Consider the following 24,834-nt stretch of genomic DNA (forward strand, 5'->3'; position numbering starts at 1 on the left):
GCGCATCTTTGACAGCTCCTGTAACCAATCATTTGTTATTATTCCACGAAAAACTTACTCTGATTGGTTATTTCCATCATTTGTTATTATTTCTGTTTTAGGTTAGAATATACAGAAATACTACATTTTCTCTTCATTTTCTATTAATAGAAAATTGAAAATTACTTCAAACTCTTATTTTATTGTTATTTTTGTCTTTATTCAAAATTTAATTTTGTTTGAAAATTAAATTTTTTTGTAGTAAATTTGAAAGTTGCGGAAAAACGACCTTTACTGAATTCTGATTGGTAGACGTACATACGTCAGCCAATCAAAAGGTAGTTTTCAAATCTCTTCTACACTAACCCATCCCTGCTATGCACTTGTGTGCACTTCATGCACTTGTAAATGCATTTGTATATCTGACACTTCTGTTTCGGTTTTTATCGAACTTTGTTTTTTAATAATAAATAAATTGTTTATTAACTATTTTAAAACGTGAAATAGTAGAGAAAGATTCAGGGTAATTAGTTTAAAATTATTGTTCGTGAACAATAATTACCGGTTGTTTTAAATGCAATGACAAAAGGTTGTCAAAACAGGTTTGACAGTGAGACGTGGCTCTAAATTTTATTTATTTACTGTGTTAAAAAATAATGTTAATTAAATAAAGAGGCTTAGAAATGCAAGATATTTGTGAAAATATTCGCACAGCAGTAGAACACGGTCGTACAGATATTATAAGATCTATACTAGACGCATGTAAGTATTGTATAACATAACCTCAAAAACTTAAAATTCTAAAAATAAATAATAAATGTTATTTGAAATTTCTATAAAAATTAACAGTTTATTATGACATTGAAACTTAATGTACAGTATACTTAGAGTATTATACATTATAATGTAATTATTATGGTGTAATAAATTAATTGTTTTGAACTACTTTTGTATAATGTATGTTAATAATTTTTAAATTACTACCAAGAAATTGAGTTCTCTTAATTAATAATTTACTTGTAGGTGATAATGGAAATGCTACCGATGGTATTACTAAAGATAAAATTTTAAATCAACCACTACTTGATGAAGGAACCTTCTTGTGTTATGCTTCCAAGGTAATAAACTAAACTTTTTCCTCTTTTTATAAAGATAAAGAGATATTCCTTTTATTACTAAACATATAATTTAAGATTTTTTAAAATAAATTCCCGTAGTTTCTAATTAATTTATAATTCATATAAATTATTTCAAGGCAAATCAAGTGGATGTCGTTAGAACACTATTAAGTTGTGGTGCCGACCCGGCGATTCAAAATGCGCAGGGTCATAATGCACTGGATGTAGCTTCCAGCGAAATAGTTCGTCATATTTACGTTGAAGAATTATTGAGAGCTACTGCAGCTTCTGAGTAGGTGGAAAAATCTCCCTTTTTTAAAAAAAAAATTTTTAAGTAGAGATATTTTTTAATAATTCTGATTTTTAGGATAGAAAGAGTTGAACAATTATTAGTCTCGGGTATAAATGTAAATTCCTGGGACTCTGAGGGCAGTAAAAATACTCCATTACACTGGGCTGCGTGTTATGGTAATAAAGAGATCGTCGCTTTTCTCATTGGTATGTTTTTTTTTCTTTTAATTTAAAGTTATTTTATTTTTATTTCAATTATTTTAAAATTATATTCTGTAAATAAATCATGACTTTTCTTTTTTTTTAAAAAAAGATAGAGGAGGTGACGTAAATTCCCAAAATGGTTGTGGAGCTACTCCCCTTCATGATGCGGTGAATCGTGGCGATGTCATAATTTGTGAAGAATTATTATGCTCTGGAGCAAATCCTCTCATTCGTGCAGTTAAAGGGTATAAATAATTTTTAAAATTACATTATTACATTAATATTAGAATCTACATTAATAATCGTTGTATTTTGGTAATATGTTCACAGTTTAAACAATTATAAATTTTTGAATAATTCCATAATCAAAATTTAAAAAACTTCCGTTATTAAGTAAAAAATTAATTATTATTGTTTATATTTTCAAAAATTTAAGTATAATTCTTCGCAAGAATTCAATTATTTTCATAAATAATAACATTCTTCAGTAGAATTCAATTATCTTTATAAATAGTAAAATTTTTTGCCAAAATTCAATTTTTTAAAAAAATTAATAAAATTTCAGAAAATAATTCAATTTTTTTCTTAATTTGTTATAAAATTTTTCAAAAGAATTCAATTATTTTCTAAAATTTTGAAAAATCCTTTGAAACTATTCAATTATTTTTAATACAATTTTTAAAATATTTCATAAAAGAATCCAATTTTTTAAAAATTTTTAATAAAATTTCACAAAAGAATTCAATTATTTTTTAAAATTTTAATAAATCTTTCACAATTTAATTATTTTTTTTAAATATAGTGAAATCTTTGCAAAAATTCAATTATTTTCTAAAATTTTAATAAATCCTTCGTAACAATTCAATTTTTAAAATTTTTTATTAAAATTATTTTAGAAAATTGTAATAAAATTCTAAAAAAAATGTTAATTATTTTCTAAAAATTTTAATAAAATTCAATAATTTAATTATTTAATTTCAATTATTAAGAAACGCGATTATTTTAAAATCTTGAAAGAAATTGTTCATATAATTCAATTACTGCAAAAATTTCCAATTAAAATTATTAAAGAAACTCCATTATTTCAACTAAATTGAAAGAAATTCTTCAAAAGAATTTAATTAGGATTTTCAAAAATTTTAATAGAATGAATTTTACCATTTATAAAAATAATTTAAATGGTGGAAGAATTTATTATAATTTTAGGAAAAATTGAATTGTTTTGAAGAATTTTATAGAAATATTTGAAAATAAATAAATTCTTTCGAGAAATTCAATTAACGTTAAATATTTTAATTCTACCGAGGAATTTAATTAAAATTGTTTTAAAAATAATTGAATTCCTGTAAAGAATTTTACTATTTATAAAAATAATTCAATTCTTGCGAAGAATTTTGCTATTTATAAAAATAATTAAATTCTTTCATGAAAATTTAGAAAAAGTTTAGAAAATAATTGAATTCTTTCGTAAAATTTTATTAAAATTTTAGAAAATAATTTAATTCTTTCGTGAAATTTTATTAAAATTTTGTTAAAAATAATTGAATTTTTGCAAAAAAATTTACTGTTTATAAAAATAATTGAATTCTTCCAATGAATGTTATTATTTATATAAAAATAATTGAATTCTTGCGAAGAATTATATTAAAATTTTTGAAAATTTAAACAATAATAATTAATTTTGTACCTAATAAGTAAATTTTTAAAATTTTGATTATGAGAATATTTTAAAATTTATATTTGCGAAAATAAAATATTTTGTAATTTGCATAACAATAATAAATTAAATAACATGTTCCGCGCGCGTATAATTTGCTAGTTGAATAATAAAATAACTGAAAATTTACTTTTAGACAATTCACGGGAAAAACTCCGTATGATCTTGCACGGATTAATCCTGCCTTAAGAGCCTTATTTCAAAAATTTGTGCCTAATTCATTTTCAAAAGAGTGCGAAGCCTTGCACAGTCCGACGAAACAATTTCCCGATGTTAATTTCACACAACAAACAGTCTCTGTACACACCAGTCAACCTTCGTTGGAATCAAATAAATCTTCGGAGCCAGGATACGAAATTTCCAATCGAGAATCGAGCATTGAAAGTCCGCTTAGATCGATAGCGAATAAAAATGGAATTTATAGTCTTCTATGGCCCGAGCCAAAAACAATTTTAGAACTTGGAAATTCATCTTCGCCATTCATTGTCGGCAAGGAGCTCTTTATTTCTATAATCCAGGTAAATTAATGCTCATCTTACGTTCTTTACTGCACAATAAGTCTTTCATATTTAGTATTATTATTATTTTATCTATTGTTTATTTTTCTAAAAATTAAATTTACGAATAAATTAAATTAAAATTTTTAATTAAAATTAAAATTTTTTAATTAAATTTTTGAATATTTCCAGGGTACCGAGTCGATTCATAAAATTCTCGATGTTTGGGAAATAAGTAGAACGCATTTATTGGAACTTGGATTTGATGTGAAAATTGGCGAGGTTCAACCGCCATCGGGAAGATGGTTGGCCGACAATAGAATTGAATGTATTGTGAATAAGAAATTATTTAACGTACAAGAAGGTTATCAACTTCACATATCACAGAATGCAATTAAAATAAGCGCTGGAAGTTTAGCAGGTTTACATTATGCCGTTTGCACATTTGTACAAATTCTTAGACTGAGTCGAAATCCAAATGCACCAGAGGTTTGTGAACTTGAAAGTGTCATGATAAAAGATGAACCACGTTTCAAGCATCGTGGAATATTACTTGACATCTCGCCAAGGGGACGTATTCCCACATTGGAATATCTATTGCACATGATTGATCTGTGGTCGGCCTTTAAAATATCGCATTTACATTTATATTCAAGACTGACGCCAAGCTATGATTGGCAACTTTGTTACTCGAGATCGGAAATGGTCACTCTCGATCGGTACTGCAAGTAAGTATTTAATAAAATAAATAAAATTTAAATTTAAAAAACATTTATAAATGAAATTAATTTCATTTGTAAAATTTAGTTATCAATATTTTGAAATTAAAGGAAATTTCATTTATAAAATTTAAATATTATGATATTAATATTTCGAAAATAAATTTGGTAATTGAAATTAAAGGAAAGAATGAAATGATTTTCAGAGATCGTCATTTGGATTTAGTGCCGGCACTGGATGTTGATTCGAATGTGACGCAGCGTCATCTCTCGCAAATGTGGCCGATTTTTCAGGAGTTACTGGCAACATTTCCAAGTTTAAGTTACGTTCACGTGGGACCAAGATTAGCTAGCTTGTTAGTGCAACCAGACAATTTAGATTTAAATGTCTCGATTAACGAGACTGTTGAGACTGATATGTCGGAAGTATTCAAATCCTACTCGTGTTTACAAGAACTTTGGCACATTTTAAATTTGAACTTTGATACTACTTTGCTACTGTGTTCAAATGGTCTACATTCCAAGGTGGAATTCCGGAGCGTTTCTAGTAATGTGATTTTAGTTGAATACGGTTTTCAGGTGAGACTTTTAAAATTGTTATTATTATTATTATTATTATTATTATTATTATTATTATTATTATTATTATTATTATTATTATTTTAAAATATTTATTTTTTAGAATTTATTTCTATATTTTATTATATATTTTACACATTTCGCACTCATCTACCAAAAACTAATATTTACTACTTTTTTTACGATTTGCTATTGTTTTGATACTTATTTTCTCACTAAAAGCTACTTTTTTATTTTTTCTCGAGAATTTGCAATACTTTAAATTCGCTAATAGTTGAACCCAAAAAATGTTTTCAAAAATTTTAATAAAATTCATAGAATTAATTCTAAAAATTTTAATAAAATTCTTTAAAACAATTCAATTATTTTCAGAAATTTTTCAAGATTCAATTATTTTAAATATCTACTATTTTAATAAAAATTTCCCAAAAGAATTCAATTATTTACACAACATTTTGCTAAAATTCTTCGCAAACATTCAATTATTTTCATAAATGATATAATTTTCACAGAAATTCAATTATTTTCAAATTTTTTGATAAAAATCTTTGCAAGAATTCAATTATTTTCATAAATACTAAAATTCCTCTAAGAATTTCAGTTATTCACAAATTTTTTGATAAAATTCTGTTATTTCTGCAAAGAATTTAACAATTTATAAAAATAATTGAAATGATCGAAGAATTTATTAAAATTTTAGGAAAAATTAAATTGTTTTGATTAATTAATTCAATTAACGTTGTTTCGAAAATAATTGAATTTCTGTAAAGAATTTTATTAAAATTAAGCATATTGAAAATAATTGTATTCATCAGAAAAAATTTATTATTTTTTGAAAATAATTGAATTCTTTTAATTTTTTTGACAAATATTTTTAAAAATTGCATTTATAGTAATTTAATTTTCATATAGAATTTTTTAAAAATATTTTGAGAATAATTGAATTATTTTTAGAGAATTTTAAATTCTTGTTGAAATTGAATTTTATGAAAATTTTTGAAAATAATTAAATTCTTTCGTGTAATTTTATTTCAATTGGATTAAAAATAATTTAATTCCTGCAAAGAATTTTAGTATTCATAACAATAAATTTTGTCATATTTAATTGAAAGAAATTAAAGATGTTAAAGAATATAATTTTTTTACTTTTAAATATTATTTTCAAATAAAATCGTGTTTTTGAAGAATTTTAAATTAAAATTTAGAAAATAATTGAATTTTGCAAAAATTTAGAATTGAAATTAATATCAGGATAATAAAAGAAAATAAATATTTTTGATGAAAATTAGGAACGAGTGAGAAAGAATAAAATACAGAATCAAATCTTTGTGAATCGTCTAAAAATTTTTTTAGTCGTTAAGTTTAATTTTTCGATAGCTACTTTTTTTCAATCGTTATTTCGCTATTTTTTTAAAGGTAATTATCGATTGCGAAGCCAGATTTTATTACAGACATATTTTGTTATATTATTATGTTTTATTGCATTTTTATTATTTATTATTAAATTTGAAAAATTCCATTTCAGTCAGATTATGATTTTTCTGAATGGACTGAGCCATTTCGAGTTGCTGGAGGAAATGTTCTTCCAAGTTCAGGAACTGCGAGTTACAATAGTCTTGCCGGTTGTCCGGCTTCGACTTTTGCAAATACGAAAAATGCAGTGAAAACGGCAATGGAACAAGATTCAATTGGAATAATTGTGGCTCATTGGTCGGGAAGTCATCATTTGACTCCTCATACATTTGCGTGGGTTGGATATCTAATTGGAGCTGGATTATCGTGGAATCCAGCGACTGAAATTGACATGGGATTCACCGAAACCTGTGATAATTTCGAACAAGTTGGACCACTTAAGCGTCAGTAAGTATTAAAAAGAAATAACTTTAAGTAATCAAAAAAATAAATTTTGTTAATTAAATCAATTAAGAAATCACTTTTATGAATTAAATTAATTAAAAAATACCTTTAATTAATTAAATTAATTGAAAAAATATAATTTTTTCAGTTGTAGGTCACTAAGCAAATTATTAGACTCACACGTATTTTACGATTTGGAATTCAGAATAGGAAGTGCAATTTTGGAATTAGGACGTGTCGATACATTTGTTTTAATTTTAAGTAAGAATCAAAGTGCTGATGACCTGCAACAAATACCTGACAATAGGGGGTCAACTTTATACAGATTGTTAACTGATCCCGATAATGTTAATTTAGAATATCTTTCAGCTGATTTGTTTTTGGTAAGTTTCCATTTGTTTTCTCTAATATTTTATTTGCAAAATAGCAAAGTTTCTAATTTTTAGTTATAAATTATAAAACAATAAGTTTTTTAAAATGAAATGTTAATTCTCTAATTTTATTTGCAGAAAATGACGAAACAAATAAAACGAGTTTCCCATTCGCTTTATGAGGGAAATGTGACTGCTAAATTCGCCTCGATGGAAATGCAGGAACTTCAATTGACCGCGGATCTGATGTTGACGGCTTGTAAAATAGGAAGAACGTTGATCGGCGTTGGAGTTAATCCAAACAGCAATATGGGATTAGCAGTGATTAATTTAGGTATCAGCAATTTACCACCAACTTTTCGCACAGACGTTGCAAATAAAATGCTGGCTCACATTGAACAGTATAAGGGTGCCTGGCTACAGAGACACCTTCCACAGGGTCTTCAAAGCTCATTATTGGTATTAACCAGTGCTTTGCATAGATTTGTGCCTGAGACGTAAATTCTTGTTTTTTTTCCTAATAATCTTAAGTTCACAGGGTAGATGTGATCAAAATTTAAATACTAAGTTTAGTATTGTTTTTTTTTTTTTTTAAAGAAAAAAGTTCCTATTTAATAGAGTTTTTAAGTTTAACAGAAAATGATTAAAAAAAAGACTTCAAATTTTTCAAAATGACAACGTATTTATTAGCCTAACGTCGATGAAATTTGTACAAATATAGTCAGAAATTGTCGCTGACAGTTTTTCTAAATAAAATAAAAAAAAATGTTCTTTTTTACATTGAGTTAATAAAAAATTTTTATATTTGTTAGGCAATAAATTCTTTGTATTTTATAATTTGTATTCAATTATATGAGTACAATAAAAATAGAATATTTATGGTATATATTTTTTAAATTGATTTTTAAATATATTGCTCAACTTGAAGCAAGAGACACAGCAGTTGGACGTCTTCACCTTGAACGTGTAGAAAAAAATTTTGTTTAGTCCATTTGGCTTAATTGCTTTTTTTTTGTTAAGGCTTTCCACAAATCACATTAAATCGTGTGTACTTGAAGCGGTGCAACAATACATCAAATTTTTTTCCAGGCTTTCACGACTGGAAATTACATAAAAAACATTGACAGTGAATTTCTCAAATATGTGAGGGAAAATATTATAGTTTTATAGAACTGAATGTTACCTCATTTTTTTCTATGAGATTATTTTTATTGCGTTCTGTCCAACCACCCATTTCGAGGTCTTCTCTTCTTAACATATCTTCTTCGGCGGCTCTCACTCGATAGTATTCGTCAATTTCAAACTGATATTTTGGTGTTGTTATGCCAAAAAATTCAGCTAAATGTTCTCCAACATAATCGCAGCCGTCTAAAACTTTTCCACTTGCCCAGGTTGTTTGGTACCACGCCCAGGGCAACCAATTTAACGTTTTCTTTAAGAAAAACAATTTTTATTAAAATTTCATGAAAGAATTCAATTTTAAAAAAATTTTTAATAATATTTTCCGAAAAAATGCAATTATTTTCTAAACGTTTAATAAATCCTTCGAAACATTTCAATTATATTTATAAATAGTAAAATTCTTTTCAAAAAGTCAATTATTTTCAAAAAAAGTTAACGAAAGAATTCAATTTTTTTTAATTCGTTATAACATTTTTCAAAAGAATTCAATTATTTTTAAAAATTTTAATCAAATTCAATAATTAAATGTTTATATTCAATTATTAACAAACGCGATTATTTTAAAAACTTGAAAGAAATTGTTCATAAAATTCAATTATTTTCAAAATTTTTAATTAAAATTATGAAAGAAACTTCATTATTAAAAAAAAATTCATAAAAATTCTTCAAAAAGAATTTAATTAGAATTTTCAAAAATTCTAACAAAATTCTCCACAAGAATTCCATTATTTTCCTAAATAATAAAATTCTTCGAAGGAATTCAATTATCAAAGTTTGTGATAATTATGCAAACAAAAAAATAAAAATTCTTACTGGATCAACAGTTGAAATTTGTTTCTTCGGACAATTATCAACTTCATCTTCTGAAGAATATTCCTCGAGAACTCCGTCGGAAAATTTTAATACTCTCTTTGGTTGTTTCTTCAAATCAACATGTGTCATCTAACAAAGAGAGAAAGTAAATTGAATAAAATGTTATATGATGACTGAATCGTAGAGACAAAGAAAATTGTATTTATTTTCACTTCGGAAAATTAATATTTATTTACGGAATAAATCCAATTTTTCCCGCACAGTATTAAATGGTATTGTTATTAAATATTTGCTTTATATTATTGTTCAAGGTAGTCCTTGAAATATTCGTTCAATAATTTTCTATCTATTCTTTACTTCTATAAATAAAAATGATAATTTTTAACCTCTTTTTCCTGTTCTTGGAGAATGACACTTTGAAGATCACAAGTTTCACCACTTGGCGTAATCATTTTTTATGTTATTTGGTAAAATCAGTATTAAACAATATTAAATTTTCATTAAATTAATTGGTAAATTATGTTTTCTTATTTTTGTTTTGACAGTTCGTAATAAACACCTGTTCTCATTTGCTGTCATTTGCTTTATGACGCAGAATGCTTGTTTCGAAATATCACCGCGAACATGGTGGCGCTACGTTCGAAAGTACAATCGATCTTTCGATATATCGTTTGCCCCTCCATGCTGCTAGCAGCAAACTTCAAGTCGTGAGGTCTAGTGGCCACACCCTGCTTCGAAGCGCGCCAACGAAGTTACTTGTCTTTTTGGAACAAACTTTTTGCTCGTTTCTTTAACAAATTTATCGTTTTAAAAGTCTATTTAACTTGTCGAAAGTGTGTTTTAAACGTTTTTTTTATTGCTACTCGTAAAATATTAGATTTTTTGAGTTAAAAATTCGACGCCAAACGCGTTAATGTCGGAATGTAACATGCTTATTTTTTCTACTCGGAAAAAGTTCGGGAATACCACGTGAATCTTTTATTATTTTCGTTTTTTAAAGTATAATCAGTATAATTATTTAAATATTTAGTTAACTTTCGATAAATTTTTCTTCGGATTGTTCGTTTTTTGAGTCTCGTGAATTTGTAAATTTGAGGTTAAATTGACTTCTTTGTCGTAAATGCGTGTGGCGTGCGCTAAAGTTACTGGCGGTTATTAATTATATGTATTTGTAATAATTTTTCGAGCAGTGGTGTAAATTTTGCGATACTTTATCAAACGGCAATTTACGTGTTATTATTTATCGAAATATTGGGCAGTAATTTATTCATTGTTAGGTATTCACGTGTGTTGAGTGTTCCAAGTGGAAAAGTGTTGCAGGCATGGAAAAAGATCGCATAGACAGTAGAAAGCAGTTCATTGTAATTCTTTCGCATTTTTTTTACTTGAATATTTATATTTAAACAAATACTTTAAACCATTAAAGTTGCATATTAACTATACATATTTTTTCCTTTACAGGCATTTTGGATAATACGATAAAAGACAAAAGGGAATAATAACCTGGTTTGAGTTGCAAAAAAAGATCTGAAGGTTAGTTTGTCATTGCTTTGATGTCGATTTCAGCAAAAAAAGTTAGTGTATTTTTTATATATTTATTATATTTTAGAAAAGAAAGCAATAATAGTGACACTATTGACGGACAATTTCAGTATTAATTTCTGTAAGTACAGAAATTGTTTGTCAGTTTTATTAAAGGGCTAAACAGTGCTAAACAAAATTTTGATTGGAGTAAATTGTTTATTATTAACTAAGTTCATTATAAATGTCACTATATTGTTAAACAATTGAATTTAAACAATTTCTTTTGTTGATTTTCTTTACTTTTTACGTATTGAATCGCTGTTATTTTAAAATTAATTTTGAAATCTTTTTTTAAAAAAAAAAGATTAAATGTTTTTTGGAAAAAAATATTTTTTTAAACTATTAAAATATTTTGTAAATTATATTTTTCAATTTTAAAAAATTGTCCCTTTGATTCGCGGTTCTTTTTGATAAAATCGTATCGGCGTAAAATAACGCAATCCTCTTACTCTACCCAACCTTGAGAATATTTTCATTTATAGCAGTTTAGTTCTGAAGAAATCACTTATATTTATCATATGAAAATAATTATTTATGTAAAGACAATTTTGTTATCAAATATATTTTATAAATTAATTTATAAAATAATTTTCTAATTTAATTAAATTAATTTATAAAATAACTTTCTATTTTAATTAATTAGAAATTAATTCATTAATACTAATAATAAAATATTAATTTAAAAAAACAATTAAAAACAATAATTTTTATTATAATAGTTGCAAACAATATTTGAAAATAATTCTTAACTATATATAGGAGAAAAATTCGTTTTGCTAAAAATATAAATTTCGATAAATGAAGTTGAAAATTTAAATAAATAAAAATGCTTTAAAAATTTCCATATAATTTATTTTAATATTCAACAGACAATAATTTTCTACAACGGTTTATACATAAAGAAAAACTGTACAAATTTTCCTAAAAGCCTAAACTGAAAATATTAATATAAAAGCATTTTGTATTCTGCTCCATTTGCTGAAAATTTTATTTAAAAAGAATTATTTATGCACATTTTTTTACAAATTATCTTTCTTCTTGTAAATAAAATTCAAAAATTTATTTCTATTAATAATGAAAATTGATAAATTATCAGCAATTCAATTTTTTCAAATTAATGTTCTCTGAGTATTTATAAAATTCTATTTCATTTAAATAGTTTCTTTAGGGCAAACAAAATCAATATTTGACTCGAAAAAATAAATTTTCAACGTAAAATGAAATTTTAATTTTTGAAAAAATTTGTTTTTCTCTCTCAAAAAGGAAGCGTTTATTTTTGTGAAATATTAAAAGAATATTTCCATTTGCAATTAAAAAATTTATTTAAAATATTTAAAAGATTTGCTGTAATTTTTAAAAAAGTGTCCAAGTGCAGAGAAAAAAATATCTCAAAATATTAAAAATAATCTTAAAAAGAACAAAAAAAATTTTGTTGTCTCAATAAAATATTTGATTGTAAGAAACAATAAGTTTTTCTTTTTCGAGACTATTTTAAATAAAAAAATCTATTTTTCAAGCACCAAAGAATCAAGTATTACAAGTATAAATATTAATTTTAACATTTATTAACAATAATAATCATATAATATCCTAGTTTATATATATTCTCAATATGAAAACAATTAACGTTTTATTAAAAAACAAATAAACTTTACAACAATGCTTTTTGCGGATTCATTTGCTAAATTCATTTTTTTTCCTAAAATGGAAGCACTATTTTTTTTTTTATATATAATTTTTGTATATTTCAATCGATGAAAGTATATTTATAGCAAAAAAGTAATTAATTATCTTCACTGTTCCTAAAATTGATAACATTTACTCCGAAATGTTCGATGTTTGGACCTTATATAATTAATGTACATTTGATAAGGCTTTAATATAAATGACAATGATTGCATCTTGTTCTATATTTATAAAATTTAACTAATTTTTTTCCTTAATTTTCGCATTTGAATATTTTTTATTGACACGTTTTTTCGTAGATATTTGAAATTAAATTTTTAAAAATCGTCGGACATTTGGAAAAATTCTTTATTCATTAGTGCAAAGAATTATAGTCATTAATTCGCTAATTTGTCATTATTTCGCTAATTAGTCATTAATTCACTAATTAGTCATTAATTCACTAATTAGTCCTTAATTCACTAATTTTTCATTAACTCACTAATTAGCCATTAATTCACTAATTAGTCATTATCTTTAACTTAATTACTAATTAAATTATTTATTATTCAATTTATTTTTTATTCAATTCCTCGCTTAGTTTATTTAAATAGAACCTTTAAAAAAAAGACTGTGAGAAATATTCGCTTTAAAAATTTACAAAATTTCTACTCTATTTTCTTTCGAATTCTGACGACTTGTAAATTGCGATATTGGACAAAATTATTAATTGACTTCTATAAAATTGTTCGTCTATAAATAATTACATTTGCGTTATTTGTTTCGTTCTTTCGTTTTCTTCTCCGAAATTCATTATACAAGTTTAGTCTTTCATAGATATCTTGTATCTTAAATGATTTGATATTCAATTCAATTCAATTCAATTCAATTATTCACTTTTCATTTAAGAAAAAGTTTCTAAACTTTTGTGTTTGTGTGTTTGTGTGACGACGAGACTGGCTCGTTAAGGAAAAATCTCTTCTTTTTTAATTTGAAAAATTTTATTCCATTGTTAGGAGAAGATCTTCGCCTTCTAATTTCATTCCTTGTGTGATGTCGAGGGTTTTTATTTTTCCTGCTTTTGGTGCTTGGACAACCATTTCCATTTTCATTGCTGATAGTACAACTAGAGCTGCTCCTTTTTCTACTGTATCGCCAACTTTCACCCTGATGTCAATTACTGAGCCTGGCATTGGTGCGCCAACTTGACTTTTATCTGCTTTGTTGGCCTTTGGATGGAAATGAAGTTCCTGAAAAGAGAATATTTTTTTTATAAAAAAATATTGTTTCGAACTGCATGGAAATTGTGAGAATATTCTATGAATAATTTATTATTCGCTGTATTTTATTTTCTATTTATTGTTTTTTTTTATTTATTTCTATTTATTATTTTGTATTCGGGCCTCAAATAGAATGAATATTTGCATTTTTTTCAACTTATTTTAAAAGAATCGACTTTTTCTTCCAAATACTACAACAAAATTGGTATTTTGTTTCGTATAAAATCCAACTTATTTCGATTTCCATAGTGTGAAAAATAATTATAGGCAAATCTTTCAAAAACTATTTTTAAATATTTTTTTCAGACAATTATTAAAGTTATTTAAAAAATATTTAAATAACTGAAATTTTGTAAAATTTTATTGAAAATAATGATTTTTTAAAATTACTTTATCAAAATGTTTGAAAATCAATTTTCAAAGAACTTTATTGGCAAGTTTGGAAAAGAATTGAATTCTCAAAAATTTTAATTAAAAATATTCGAATAATAATTGAAATGAAATGAATTAAATTTTGAACTTAATGAAAATCAGGTTAAAAAAATTCTATTAAAATATTTTTAAAAAGTATTTCTTAAAATTTTTTGATTTATAATTTTTTTTAAATTCAATTAACATTAAAATTACAATAAAATTATATTAAATAATTTTATTAAATAGACTCTGACCTTCATCTTTTTTTCAGCAGCTAGTCTTCGTTGCTAAACGTAATAGATCAGTACATTCTCAGCCTAAAATAAGCATTTGATTTTTCTACTTTCTTAAATATTTTTTTCTTCTTTCAATATCTTTTTTTTTAGTTTATTAATGTTATTGTTACCAATCAATGGTTCACTAGAGCCGCGGGTACATGTATATATTAAATAAATTAAGTAATTAATATTTTCATTTACATATTTCCGAAAATTCAAATAACAACAAATAATTACTTTAAAATTAAAGAAAAATATTTTCTAAATTTCTATTAAAATTATTATAAAATTTTTGGTGAAATCAATCTTTTTTCAAATATTTTAATTCAAATTCTCCGAAAAAATTAAATGTTTTAAAAGTTTTAAACTTTTCTATAAGAACGTTCGAAATTTTAGGAAAATAAAAATTGATTCGTTTTTTTAAATTGTCCAAAAATTTTCTTTAAAATTTCAATTACTTTCAAAAAATTACATTACAATATTTTGAAAAAACTATAATACTTAAAATTTCTTTATCATAATTTTTTTAAATTAATTTTTGTTCAAGAAATGTAAATTAGAATTTTCAAAAAGTCAATTTTTTAAAACTTATCATTAAAATTTTTGAGACATCATGTATTTTCATAATATTGTAATTAAAATTCTCCAAAAACTTGATTATTTTTTAATATTTTCCAAAAATTCTTCTAAAAAATCCAATTATTTTCAATAAATTTTAGTAAATTTGTATAAATAATTTTTTTTATAAATAAATATTTAATTTCTTTTAATATTATTTTGCCACGAAAATTAAGATTTTCAAAATTTTTAAAATTTCAAATATTCTGAAATTCAATTATTTATAAAAATTGCAGACAAAATTATTTTAAAAATCACGCCAGGGAAATTTACAACGTTCATGATCAACGAATGAAAGAATAAAAAAAATTTTTTTTTAATCGAAAACTAATAAAATTTGTTATTTTTAAACATGAAGGATTACAATTACAATTATCAAAAACTTGAATTTTTGTATTTAAATAATTGAATTCTCGAAGAACTTTTAGAAAAAGTTAAATAATTGATAGAAATATTTATTTTGAGAAGAAATTTAGTGAAGTATTCTAGAAAATAATTAAATACTCTGAAAAAAATTTATTTGATTCAAATAACCGATTACTTGTCTATAAATATTTACTTGAATCAAATAATTTTTATTTAAAGCAAATAAATTTGAACCAATAATTTCACTATTTGAAGCAAATACCATTTTATTGACTCAAAAATTATTTGATTCAAGTAAATATTTAAATATCATCATTTAAATATTTACTGGAATCAAATAATTTTTTTTTGAGTCTATTTAATTATATTTGCTTCAAATACTAAAATTTTGGTTCAAATAATTATTGGCTTAAAAATTATTTGATTCAAGTAAATATTTATTTGCTAATTGACTATTAATTAGTCAAGTAATCGATTATTTGAATCAAATTTTTTTCAGTGTATCAGAAGGTTTGAAATTGAAATTTAAAAAATTTTAATTCGTGTCGAAAAAAATTAACAAGTATTTAAATATTTTTGCAAAAAAATTATTAAAGTTCTGAATAAATGAATTTAGAAATCGGTGAAAAGTCAAGGAAACAGAAAATGAAATTTTTGTTACAACACTGAATAAAATAAATAACTTTTTCGATTTTTTTTTTGTATCTTTAGTCGACGATAGCGACTTTTTTTTAATGCCTTGAAGTCGATTCGAAGACTAAATAATTTTTTGCTATTTATTATTTACTGTATTTATTATTTTCTTATAAATATCATTACGTACCTTAACAGCTTCTTTATCCTTGATGAAGACTGATCTCAATTGACCGTTCATTTCAAAGAAAACTTCTCGTTCTCCATTAGCCGTGAGATCTTCGCACATTGCCAGCGTCTTGATACCCAATGTTTTTCCCTTTTCGATCGTCACGTCAAATTCCTCGCCAACTTTAGGCCCGGTCAAGAATATCCTCGTGTCAAGTTTGTCGACAGGTCCAAAAGATTCCTTAAACGTAAGATAATCATTCGTCACTTCAGGATAGAGAGCTGCAGACATGACGTCCCTGTCCGTAGCCTGTGGATGCAATTCTCTAACGTCCTTCTTCACTTTCTCAAAATCGAGCGGTGGAAGATTTGCTCCAGGTCTTCCTTTCACTCGTGGCATATCCTTGAGGACTTTGGATCGTAGAGGTTCAGGAAATCCTTTATACGGTTCTCCAATTGCTCCCTGAAGGAATTCGACAACTGATTTTGGAAATGATAACTCTTCAGCTTTACTGAGAACATCGTCGGCTGTTAATTTGTTCTGAACCATGAACTGTGCGAGATCACCCACGACTTTCGAACTGGGAGTCACTTTGATAACATCGCCAAGGAGGATATTCGCTTCACGATAGGCTTTTTTCACGTCCTCGAAGAATTCCCCAAGACCTAGGGAATAGGCCTGGAATTGAAGATTCGTGTATTGTCCTCCGGGAATTTCGTTGAGATAGACGTCGGCATTGCCTGATTTCATTGTTGTCGTGCACTCGAATGGAGCGTACAGGGTTCGTGTCTGCTCCCAATAGGCTGAGTACTCCGAAATGTCACTTAGTTCCAAATTCGTGTCCAGTGGTGTGTCTGTAAATTTATTTATTTTCGTTAGCAAATATTTTTTGGAAAACAAATTGAATTTTAGGGGTACACGATCAGGGTTGCCACAGGTCAAGGAAATTATGGAATTCAGGGAAAAGTCTTTTTCAGGGTGGCTACATGTCAGTAAAGTCAGGGAAATGACATGAAAAAAATGTTTTTTCAGGGAAATTAAGAAAATTGATACTTTTTTCAACTTATTTTCAAATATTGCGACTTTTTCGATTTTTCTTCCAAATATTGCAACAAAATACCACATTTTTTAGTATAAAATGCAACTTATTTCGATTTTTATAGGTAGTGCGAAAAATAACTATTTAAACAAATCTTTCAAAAATTATTTTCTAAGATAATTAAATTTGTTAAATAGGTATCTACAATAAAAATCTTTTTGAATAATTGAAATTTTGTAAAAATTTAATTGAAAATAATGAATTATTTTCAAGTATTTTGTTACAGTTTTTGAAAATCAACTTTTGAAGAATTTTAATTGCAAATTTTTAAAATAATTGAATTATCAAAAATTTTAATGAAAAATCTTTAAATCTAAATTTTAAAATGAAAATTAATGAAAATACATACAAAAAATAATATTATTTTAGAATTATTTTTGACAATTAGAAAAAAAATTTTTTAATTAAAATTCACAGTAATTCAATTATTTTTATAAATTTAAAAATTCCTTTCAGTGATTAAATTATTTTCATAATTAACAATATTCATGACACGAATATTCAATTCTTTACCAAAAAAAATAAAAATTTCAGAGGAATTCAATATTATTAAAAATAGAATTTTTATAAATTTTTTTGAAAAAAATCAATTGTTTGAAACTTTTTTTATAAAATTCTTCGCAATAATTCAATTATTTTCATAAATAATAAAACTCTTTGAAGAAATTCAATTATTTTTAATATACAATATTTTAATGAAATTCCTCGAAAAAATGTAATTATTCGTAAAATTTTTATTAAAATTCGCCGAAAGAATTCAATTAATTAAAAAATTTGTTGATAAAATTATGTATATTATAAGATTTCAATTTTAAGAAACATTCAATTATTTAGTAAAAGTATTTGGTAATAATTGAATTTTTGAGAACTTGCTAATAGTTGCAATTTTTAGAAATAATTAATTTTTGTAAAGGTTTTAATTAAAATCTTTGAAAATCTTAATTTCCTATACTTTAAATTAAAAATTTTATAAAACTAATTTTTTTCAAAAAGCTTAATCGAAATTTTTTAAAATTATTTCAAGTCTTTATTTTCTAATGTATATTTAATCGAAAAATTTCTTAAAATTGAATTGTAAACAAATGGATTTAAAAATTCTCAAAGAAGAACTTTTTCAAAAATTATTAAAAACTAGCAAATGTTACGCGCGCGCGCGGAACTTGATATTCAATTTATTATTATTATTATGCAAATTAAAAAATTTTTTATTTTCAAATATGAATTTTTGAATAATTTTAGATTCAAACATTAAAAAAAATTCAATTAATAACTATAATTTACTAATTGATTATTCTTGTTTACTAATTTCAAAAATTTTAATAACATTCTTCGAAAGAATTTAATTATTTTCAATAACATTCTTCGTAAGAATTCAAATTACTTTTTAAAAATATCTAGTAAATTTTTTTGCAAAAATTCAATTATTTTTAAATAAAATTTTAATAACAATTCACTAATGAATACAATTATTTTCTAAAATTTTAATAAAATCTTTCGAAACAATTCAATTATTTTTTTAAATGATCAAATTTTTCAAAAGAATTTAATAATTTTCTAAAAAATTTCACGAAAGAATTCAATTTTTTTCTTAATTTTTAATAATATTTTACGAAAAAAATCAATTATTTTCTAAAATTTTTAAAATCCTTCGTTACAATTCAATTATATTTGTAAATAGTAAAATTCTTTGCAAAAATTCAATTATATTCAAAATAATTTCAAAAAAGAATTCAATTATTTTTTTAAACTTGAAAGAAATTGTTCATGAAATTAAAATATTTTTAAAATTTTTAAAGAAAATAAAAAAAAATCAAAGAATTTCTTCAAAAGAAATTTAATTAAAATTTTCAAAAGTTTTAACATAATTTTCGTTAATAAAAAAAATTCTTAGAAGGACTTCTATTATTATCAAATTATTTAATAACATTCTTTGCAACAATTCGACGATTTTCAATACATTAATTTTAAAATTGAAAATATTTAAAAAGAAAAATTATTAAGAAAGTTATGAAACAAAAAGCATACATCTACTAACTTCAAACTGCGAACAGATTACCGGAATACTGCCGGAATACAACGGTTGTAAATATAGATTGATATAAAGAAGAATTTTATTTAAAAATTGTAGAAAATAATAATTAAAATGAAATGATGAAAATAATTTTGAAGAAGTTGCAGTAACAATATCCTTATATTTTATAAAATAATGATTTTATCACTCGGTCATCTTGAATTATTATAAAACATGAAGAAATTGATGACTCCGAGTCGAAGACTCGGAGTTAACGATTTTTTCATGTTTTATAAGAATATTTTTAAAGTTGTTTAATTTCAAAAAGATTTAAATTTGACATTTTAAAAATCTTAATTCCTATGAAAAAATATAATAATGATTAAATATTTATTTAAAAATGAAGTTATTGATGTTTTTGAATAATTGTACAATTGAAAAAATTCGTAAATAAATGTAATAGAACATTTTTTTGAGTATCTAATTATTTTTAGAATGAATCAGAATATTTTTTAGGGTCAGAGAAAAGATCAAAATTTTGCCTGTAAAGTCAGTGAAAAAAAAATTAAATGTTTGTGGCAACCCTGATGATCTACACAAAGGAAACAAAACGGAGTTGTGTAAAATGTGGGGAATAATAGAGAATAAACTTCAAAACTATTATGTAATTATTCTACATCAACTTCTAAAATTTATTCTCTGTTATTTAAAAAATTTTACAAAACTCCTTTTCGTGAATATTAGAGCTGTGCAAAATTCGAACCGAACCGAGTTTTGTTCGGTTTTGGGGCGCCGAAATGTCGAATATTCGACATCCGAACTGGGCTAGTTCGAATGTCGGATTTTCGACATTCGAACTAAGCTAACTCGAATGTCGAATTTTCGACATTCGAACTGGGCGAAAAAATTCGAACAGTTCGGTTCGAATTATTCTGCACAGCTCTAGTGAATATCTTTATCCACTAGTCGTAGGTTCCGTAAAATTCGATACATTTTTTTTCGGTGTAATCTTTGTAGAAATTTTAGTAGTAATTTTAGTAGTATTCCTGGTAGTAATATTAGTAGTAATCCTGGTAGTAATATTAGTAGTAATCTAAGTAGTAATCTGAGCAGTAATCGTAGTAGTAACCTTAGTATAGTAATCTTAGTAATTTTGATAATCTTAAAAGATGTTTGCCGACTCTTTCTTTCTTATAAAAGTTCTTTTTGCTTATAAAAATTCAGTTTTCGTATAAAATTTCGTTTTTTCTCACCAGAGTTCTTGTTTTCTTATAAATAATCTATTTTTAGAGAGGAGAGATAATTCGGAATTACCTTGAAGGGCTGCGACAATGGCTCCCATTGATGGCTGGCTCGTCATTCCGGACATGCTGTCGACAGCAACGTCAACAACGTCAGCTCCACTTTGAGCGCAGGCCAGCATAGAGGCAACACCAGCTCCTGCTGTATCGTGAGTGTGAATGTGAATCGGAATATCCGGATGTTTTTGTCTAATGGCATCAATAAGTAGACCAGCAGCTCTTGGTTTCAAAAGTCCAGCCATGTCCTTAATTGACAGAACGTGCGTTCCAGCCTTCACCAATTCATCAGCCAAATTCGTGTAGTATTTCAGATCATATTTTGTCCTCGATGGATCACTCACATCTCCAGTGTAGGAAATTGCTGCTTCCACTACTCCACCTGCTTTACCAGCAGCCTCCATACCTAAAAGCAAAATTTTCCAATCAGTTTCGATAATTTTCGATATAATCTTCAATCTTCGAATTTCGAAATTACAAAAACTCAAAATTAAGTACATAATTTCAAAATATTAAAATAGCGAAAAAGATTCCTCACCAAGAATGAGATTCGGTAGATAATTCAATGAATCGAAGACTCGGAAAATATCCATTCCAGTTTTAACGGCGAGTTCGCAAAATTTGTAGACAACATTGTCGGGATAATTTGTATAGCCAACGGCATTAGCACCTCGGAGTAGCATTTGGAATGGTATATTTGGAATAGCTTTTCTCATATCTTCTAAACGCTCCCATGGGCATTCGTGCAAAAATCTCAAAGCCACATCAAACGTTGCTCCACCCCAATTCTCCAGTGCGTAAAGATTGCTGAATTTATGAGCGACGAATGGAGAAATCATGAGCAAATCATGAGATCTCACTCTAGTTGCCAGAAGTGATTGATGAGCGTCCCTAAAAGTTGTGTCCATCAATAGCAGACTTTTGTGTTCACGAACAGCTTTAGCAAAAGCCTCTGGTCCCTTTTCCTTCAGAATTTGTCGAAAACCTTTCGGTGGATCTAGAAGTCCTGAAAAATTCACATTGTCTTAATTTTCGAAAATTTTCCTTCTCATTTTTTCAACGAAAGCAGATACCATGTTATAAGCATTTTCATCATTGACTTAGCGATTAATTTTTCTGTCAATTAATAATTAAATAGCCTTTTTTTGTATTAGCGTTTCTTATTTTCTAAATGATCCTGGAAATATAAATATTATGAATTAGAGAATTTTGAAACTAAAAATTTTGTTTTTATTTTGACAATAAATTTCCGATATTTAATTCATTTAATTAATTTTTATAATTTTAAATTTTAATAATTATAATTTTATTCAATTAATATTTATTTTATTTATTTTTAAACTAAATTTACCAGCAATACTGATAACATTTCTTCAATTTTCTATTTATTTAAATATATTAGAATAAAGGAGAAGACAAATGTTAGAATATTGATTTGGTGGAGACGTTATTTTTCATTTGAAAAACTACTGTTTTTTAGAAAATTAAAAAATTGTTAATTATTAATAAAAGGACTAGTAAAGATGTTAAAAGTATTAATAAGACAATTAAAGGATTAATAAATAAATTAATAATTGGAAATTTATTATCAAAAGTTAATTAACAAAAAACAAAATTAGTGTCATTTTTGAGACCAAATTGATTAATGATCTGAGGTGTCGTATGATAAAAAATAAAAAATATCAAAAATCCAAAATTTGTTCCTTTAGCGAACTTTTGCAGAATTTATTGCGAGGAATATTAAATTTAAATTTATTTATTTAGCATATATTATATTTCAAAGAAAATATAAATTACAATTTAGTATTAGCATGAAAAGTATAAAAATAATGTTAAAGGAAGTATAAATTGGATTTTTTTGTCATACATTCATACCTGGTAGGTCCTCATCGCTAGATTCCTCGGCTGCTGCAAGCTTAGCAAAGTCTAAAAAAAATTGGCAAAACAAAATGATAAAAGCATGCGATAAACAAATGAGTGTAATAACAAATAGAAAGTGTATGTGAATAATGATTGTGATATTTTCTAGCAATTTTCTAATCACCTTTTTTTTGTTGTAATTTTAACGCATACTTAAACATTCTAAAATTAATTTTGTTAATTGAAAACAATGATAATGCTTTTGATAAATGTTTATTAATAATTGTAGTATGAATTTAAAACACACAAAAGAATTGTTTCTTTGTAATTTGAAAAAAAATTTCCATTTTTCAAATTGGTTGGCGATATTTGGAAGTATAAAAATTATAAATAAATGGAGAAAATTATTAAAATTAATAAATATTTAGGGGATGATAATAAATATTCGGAAAAAAGATTTTTTAAATAAAAATTTAAATAATACTAAGTTTAAGGAATTTTGAATGTTCAAGTGAACGAAATTTATTTATTTATTTTTCTAATTCAAATATTTTAATAATATTGCGTCACGTATTAGAAAATTTTTCATGTTTTTGATTTTTAATCTAGTTAACAATTTTTAAAAATATTTATTTTAAAAAAATTATTTAAAACTTTTTCGTTCACTTGAACGTTCCAAATTTTTGGAGCATAATTTTGTTAATTTTTTCTTAAAATCGTCTGTAAAGACGTCAGTGAAATTTACAACGTTTATAATCTACGATTGAAAGAAAAAGAATTTTTTTTCAAGAGAAAAATAATAAAATTTGAAATAAAAAAATTTTATTATTTATGGTTACAATTATTTTTCTCTTGAAAACATTTTTTAAAACGATTAATCGAGAAACTTCGAAAGAGAATTTTTTATTCAAAAATATGATCTTAAAGTTTCAAACGTTTAAAACGAACAATTCTTTTCGTACTTTTTTCAAAATTGACTTTTATTCGGGAATATTTTTTCTAAATTTAAAAAATTCTCAACAATGTAAAATATTCAATTTCTTTAATTTTTTATTTTATTCTTGTAATTCTTTTTCTTGCAATTGTAATTCTTGTTTTTTTAAATATTAAAACAGAAAATTTAACTAAAGTTTATAAACTAATGATCCATAAGTTTTGAACGTTGAAATGAACTAAATATTGTTATTCAAAAATTTAAAATACTTTCAAAGAATTTTTTCAATCATTAAAAAAAAAATTTTTTTTTAATTTAAATTTAACATTTAGAAACCTTAAAATTTATTTTTTATACACAAAGCAAAATTATTGTAAAAAAAATTGTAATTTTAAGAAAAAATAAATTATAATTTCATTCATTTGAACGTTCAGAACTTGGAAATTTTTCCAACCAGTAAAAATTAATTTAGCAACCAGCTGGGAAATAAAATTTTGAAAAAATGCCCAATAAAACTTAAAATTATTAGTAGTAAATAAATAAATAAATAAATAGTGTTTTCGTGCCAGAAATAAAAGAATAATTGTGTCACAACTGGTGCTAAAAACACAAAAGTTATATTCTATTTTTTTAGATTAGTAAATAGCTAGTAACAAAAATTGTAGAAGAATAATAATAATTTAGAATAATAGAAAGAACATACCAATTGCAATTTGTGGAACGTATGGTCGAATTTCAGCTGGTTTTAAATTTGTTGCTAGTGGAGTACTGGGACCATTAACGAGAACAGTTCCCAAATAATTTAATAATTTTTGTGCTCGATTTTGACTCGGTTGAAATTGAAATAGCTGAGGATTTTCATCGATAAAATAAGTGTCAACATTTCCATTGAGGAATTTTTGATTTTCGAGGACATTTAATAAAAATGGAATATTCGTCTTTACACCACGAACTCGAAATTCTCTTAGGGCACGATTCATTTTTGCGCATGATGATTGTAGATCGGCGGCGTGAGCAATTACCTGGAAAAATTTATAATTGTTGGTATTAATTGATTAATTGTAATTTAATTAGTAATTGTTTATATCGTCGGAGATACTGCCTTACAGCTTATCTCGCAAATTCCTTAAAGGGTACTTTTTGTGCAATTTTGTGCAATTTTTGTCTCAATTTCAAATTTTAGAAAATTTCAATTTTGAATGAATTTAATTAGAAATTTTAAAGAACTTAGATTTTTGAAAAATTTTAATAATTCAAATTCTTCTGAAATTAGTTAAATTGTTATTAAACAATATATT

The 24,834-nt window shown here is 24.7% G+C and overlaps 3 protein-coding genes and 1 long non-coding RNA gene across 5 annotated transcripts in view; 2 read left to right on the plus strand and 2 right to left on the minus strand.

The window, feature by feature from the left end:
- The first annotated feature begins 373 nt into the window (after window positions 1–373).
- Window positions 374–7,845, plus strand: LOC122507780. Its single transcript, XM_043620685.1, has 11 exons — window positions 374–741; window positions 1,003–1,097; window positions 1,235–1,389; window positions 1,465–1,595; window positions 1,702–1,837; window positions 3,446–3,827; window positions 3,999–4,534; window positions 4,732–5,104; window positions 6,630–6,964; window positions 7,110–7,344; window positions 7,471–7,845. The coding sequence occupies exons 1-11, from the start codon at window positions 663–665 to the stop codon at window positions 7,831–7,833; spliced, it is 2,820 nt and encodes a 939-aa protein (XP_043476620.1). The 5' UTR covers window positions 374–662; the 3' UTR covers window positions 7,834–7,845.
- A 149-nt stretch (window positions 7,846–7,994) lies between these two features.
- Window positions 7,995–9,923, minus strand: LOC122507781 (protein FAM177A1-like). Its single transcript, XM_043620686.1, has 4 exons — window positions 9,714–9,923; window positions 9,328–9,456; window positions 8,516–8,764; window positions 7,995–8,431 (listed from the first exon to the last, which is right to left on the minus strand). The coding sequence occupies exons 1-4, from the start codon at window positions 9,777–9,779 to the stop codon at window positions 8,426–8,428; spliced, it is 450 nt and encodes a 149-aa protein (XP_043476621.1). The 5' UTR covers window positions 9,780–9,923; the 3' UTR covers window positions 7,995–8,425.
- A 68-nt stretch (window positions 9,924–9,991) lies between these two features.
- On the plus strand, window positions 9,992–20,866 carry LOC122507782. The gene is made up of 3 exons (XR_006302149.1): window positions 9,992–10,688; window positions 10,789–10,860; window positions 20,735–20,866. It is a non-coding gene; the product is annotated as an uncharacterized LOC122507782 (long non-coding RNA).
- Window positions 13,154–24,834, minus strand: part of LOC122507778 (pyruvate carboxylase, mitochondrial) — a 35,639-nt gene continuing 23,958 nt past the window's right edge. Inside the window, exons 8-13 of one of the 2 annotated variants that reach the window (XM_043620683.1) lie at window positions 24,240–24,558; window positions 22,618–22,668; window positions 21,281–21,748; window positions 20,759–21,148; window positions 16,356–17,188; window positions 13,154–13,826 (exon numbers count right to left, since the gene is read on the minus strand). In XM_043620683.1, the coding sequence (XP_043476618.1) occupies window positions 13,578–13,826; window positions 16,356–17,188; window positions 20,759–21,148; window positions 21,281–21,748; window positions 22,618–22,668; window positions 24,240–24,558 (2,310 nt within the window). In that variant the 3' untranslated portion in view covers window positions 13,154–13,577. The remainder of the gene's footprint in view (window positions 13,827–16,355; window positions 17,189–20,758; window positions 21,149–21,280; window positions 21,749–22,617; window positions 22,669–24,239; window positions 24,559–24,834) is intronic. The other variant, XM_043620684.1, reaches the window with a different exon arrangement.

The sequence above is a fragment of the Leptopilina heterotoma genome, unplaced genomic scaffold (genome assembly GCF_015476425.1).
Source record: "Leptopilina heterotoma isolate Lh14 unplaced genomic scaffold, ASM1547642v1 Lhet_51, whole genome shotgun sequence".
Classification (NCBI taxonomy): Eukaryota; Metazoa; Arthropoda; class Insecta; order Hymenoptera; family Figitidae; genus Leptopilina; species Leptopilina heterotoma.

Excerpts from the sequence above, each read along its gene's own strand:
- LOC122507781 (XM_043620686.1), bottom strand. The coding sequence starts at position 9,779 with ATGATTACGCCAAGTGGTGAAACTTGTGATCTTCAAAGTGTCATTCTC. Across the intron at positions 9,457-9,713 it reads TCCAAGAACAGGAAAAAGAG|ATGACACATGTTGATTTGAA; the intron begins GTTAAAAATTAT and ends TCTCTTTGTTAG. Across the intron at positions 8,765-9,327 it reads AAATTTCAACTGTTGATCCA|AAAACGTTAAATTGGTTGCC; the intron begins GTAAGAATTTTT and ends TTTTTCTTAAAG.
- LOC122507780 (XM_043620685.1), top strand. The coding sequence starts at position 663 with ATGCAAGATATTTGTGAAAATATTCGCACAGCAGTAGAACACGGTCGT. Across the intron at positions 1,596-1,701 it reads GATCGTCGCTTTTCTCATTG|ATAGAGGAGGTGACGTAAAT; the intron begins GTATGTTTTTTT and ends TTTTAAAAAAAG. Across the intron at positions 3,828-3,998 it reads TCTTTATTTCTATAATCCAG|GGTACCGAGTCGATTCATAA; the intron begins GTAAATTAATGC and ends GAATATTTCCAG.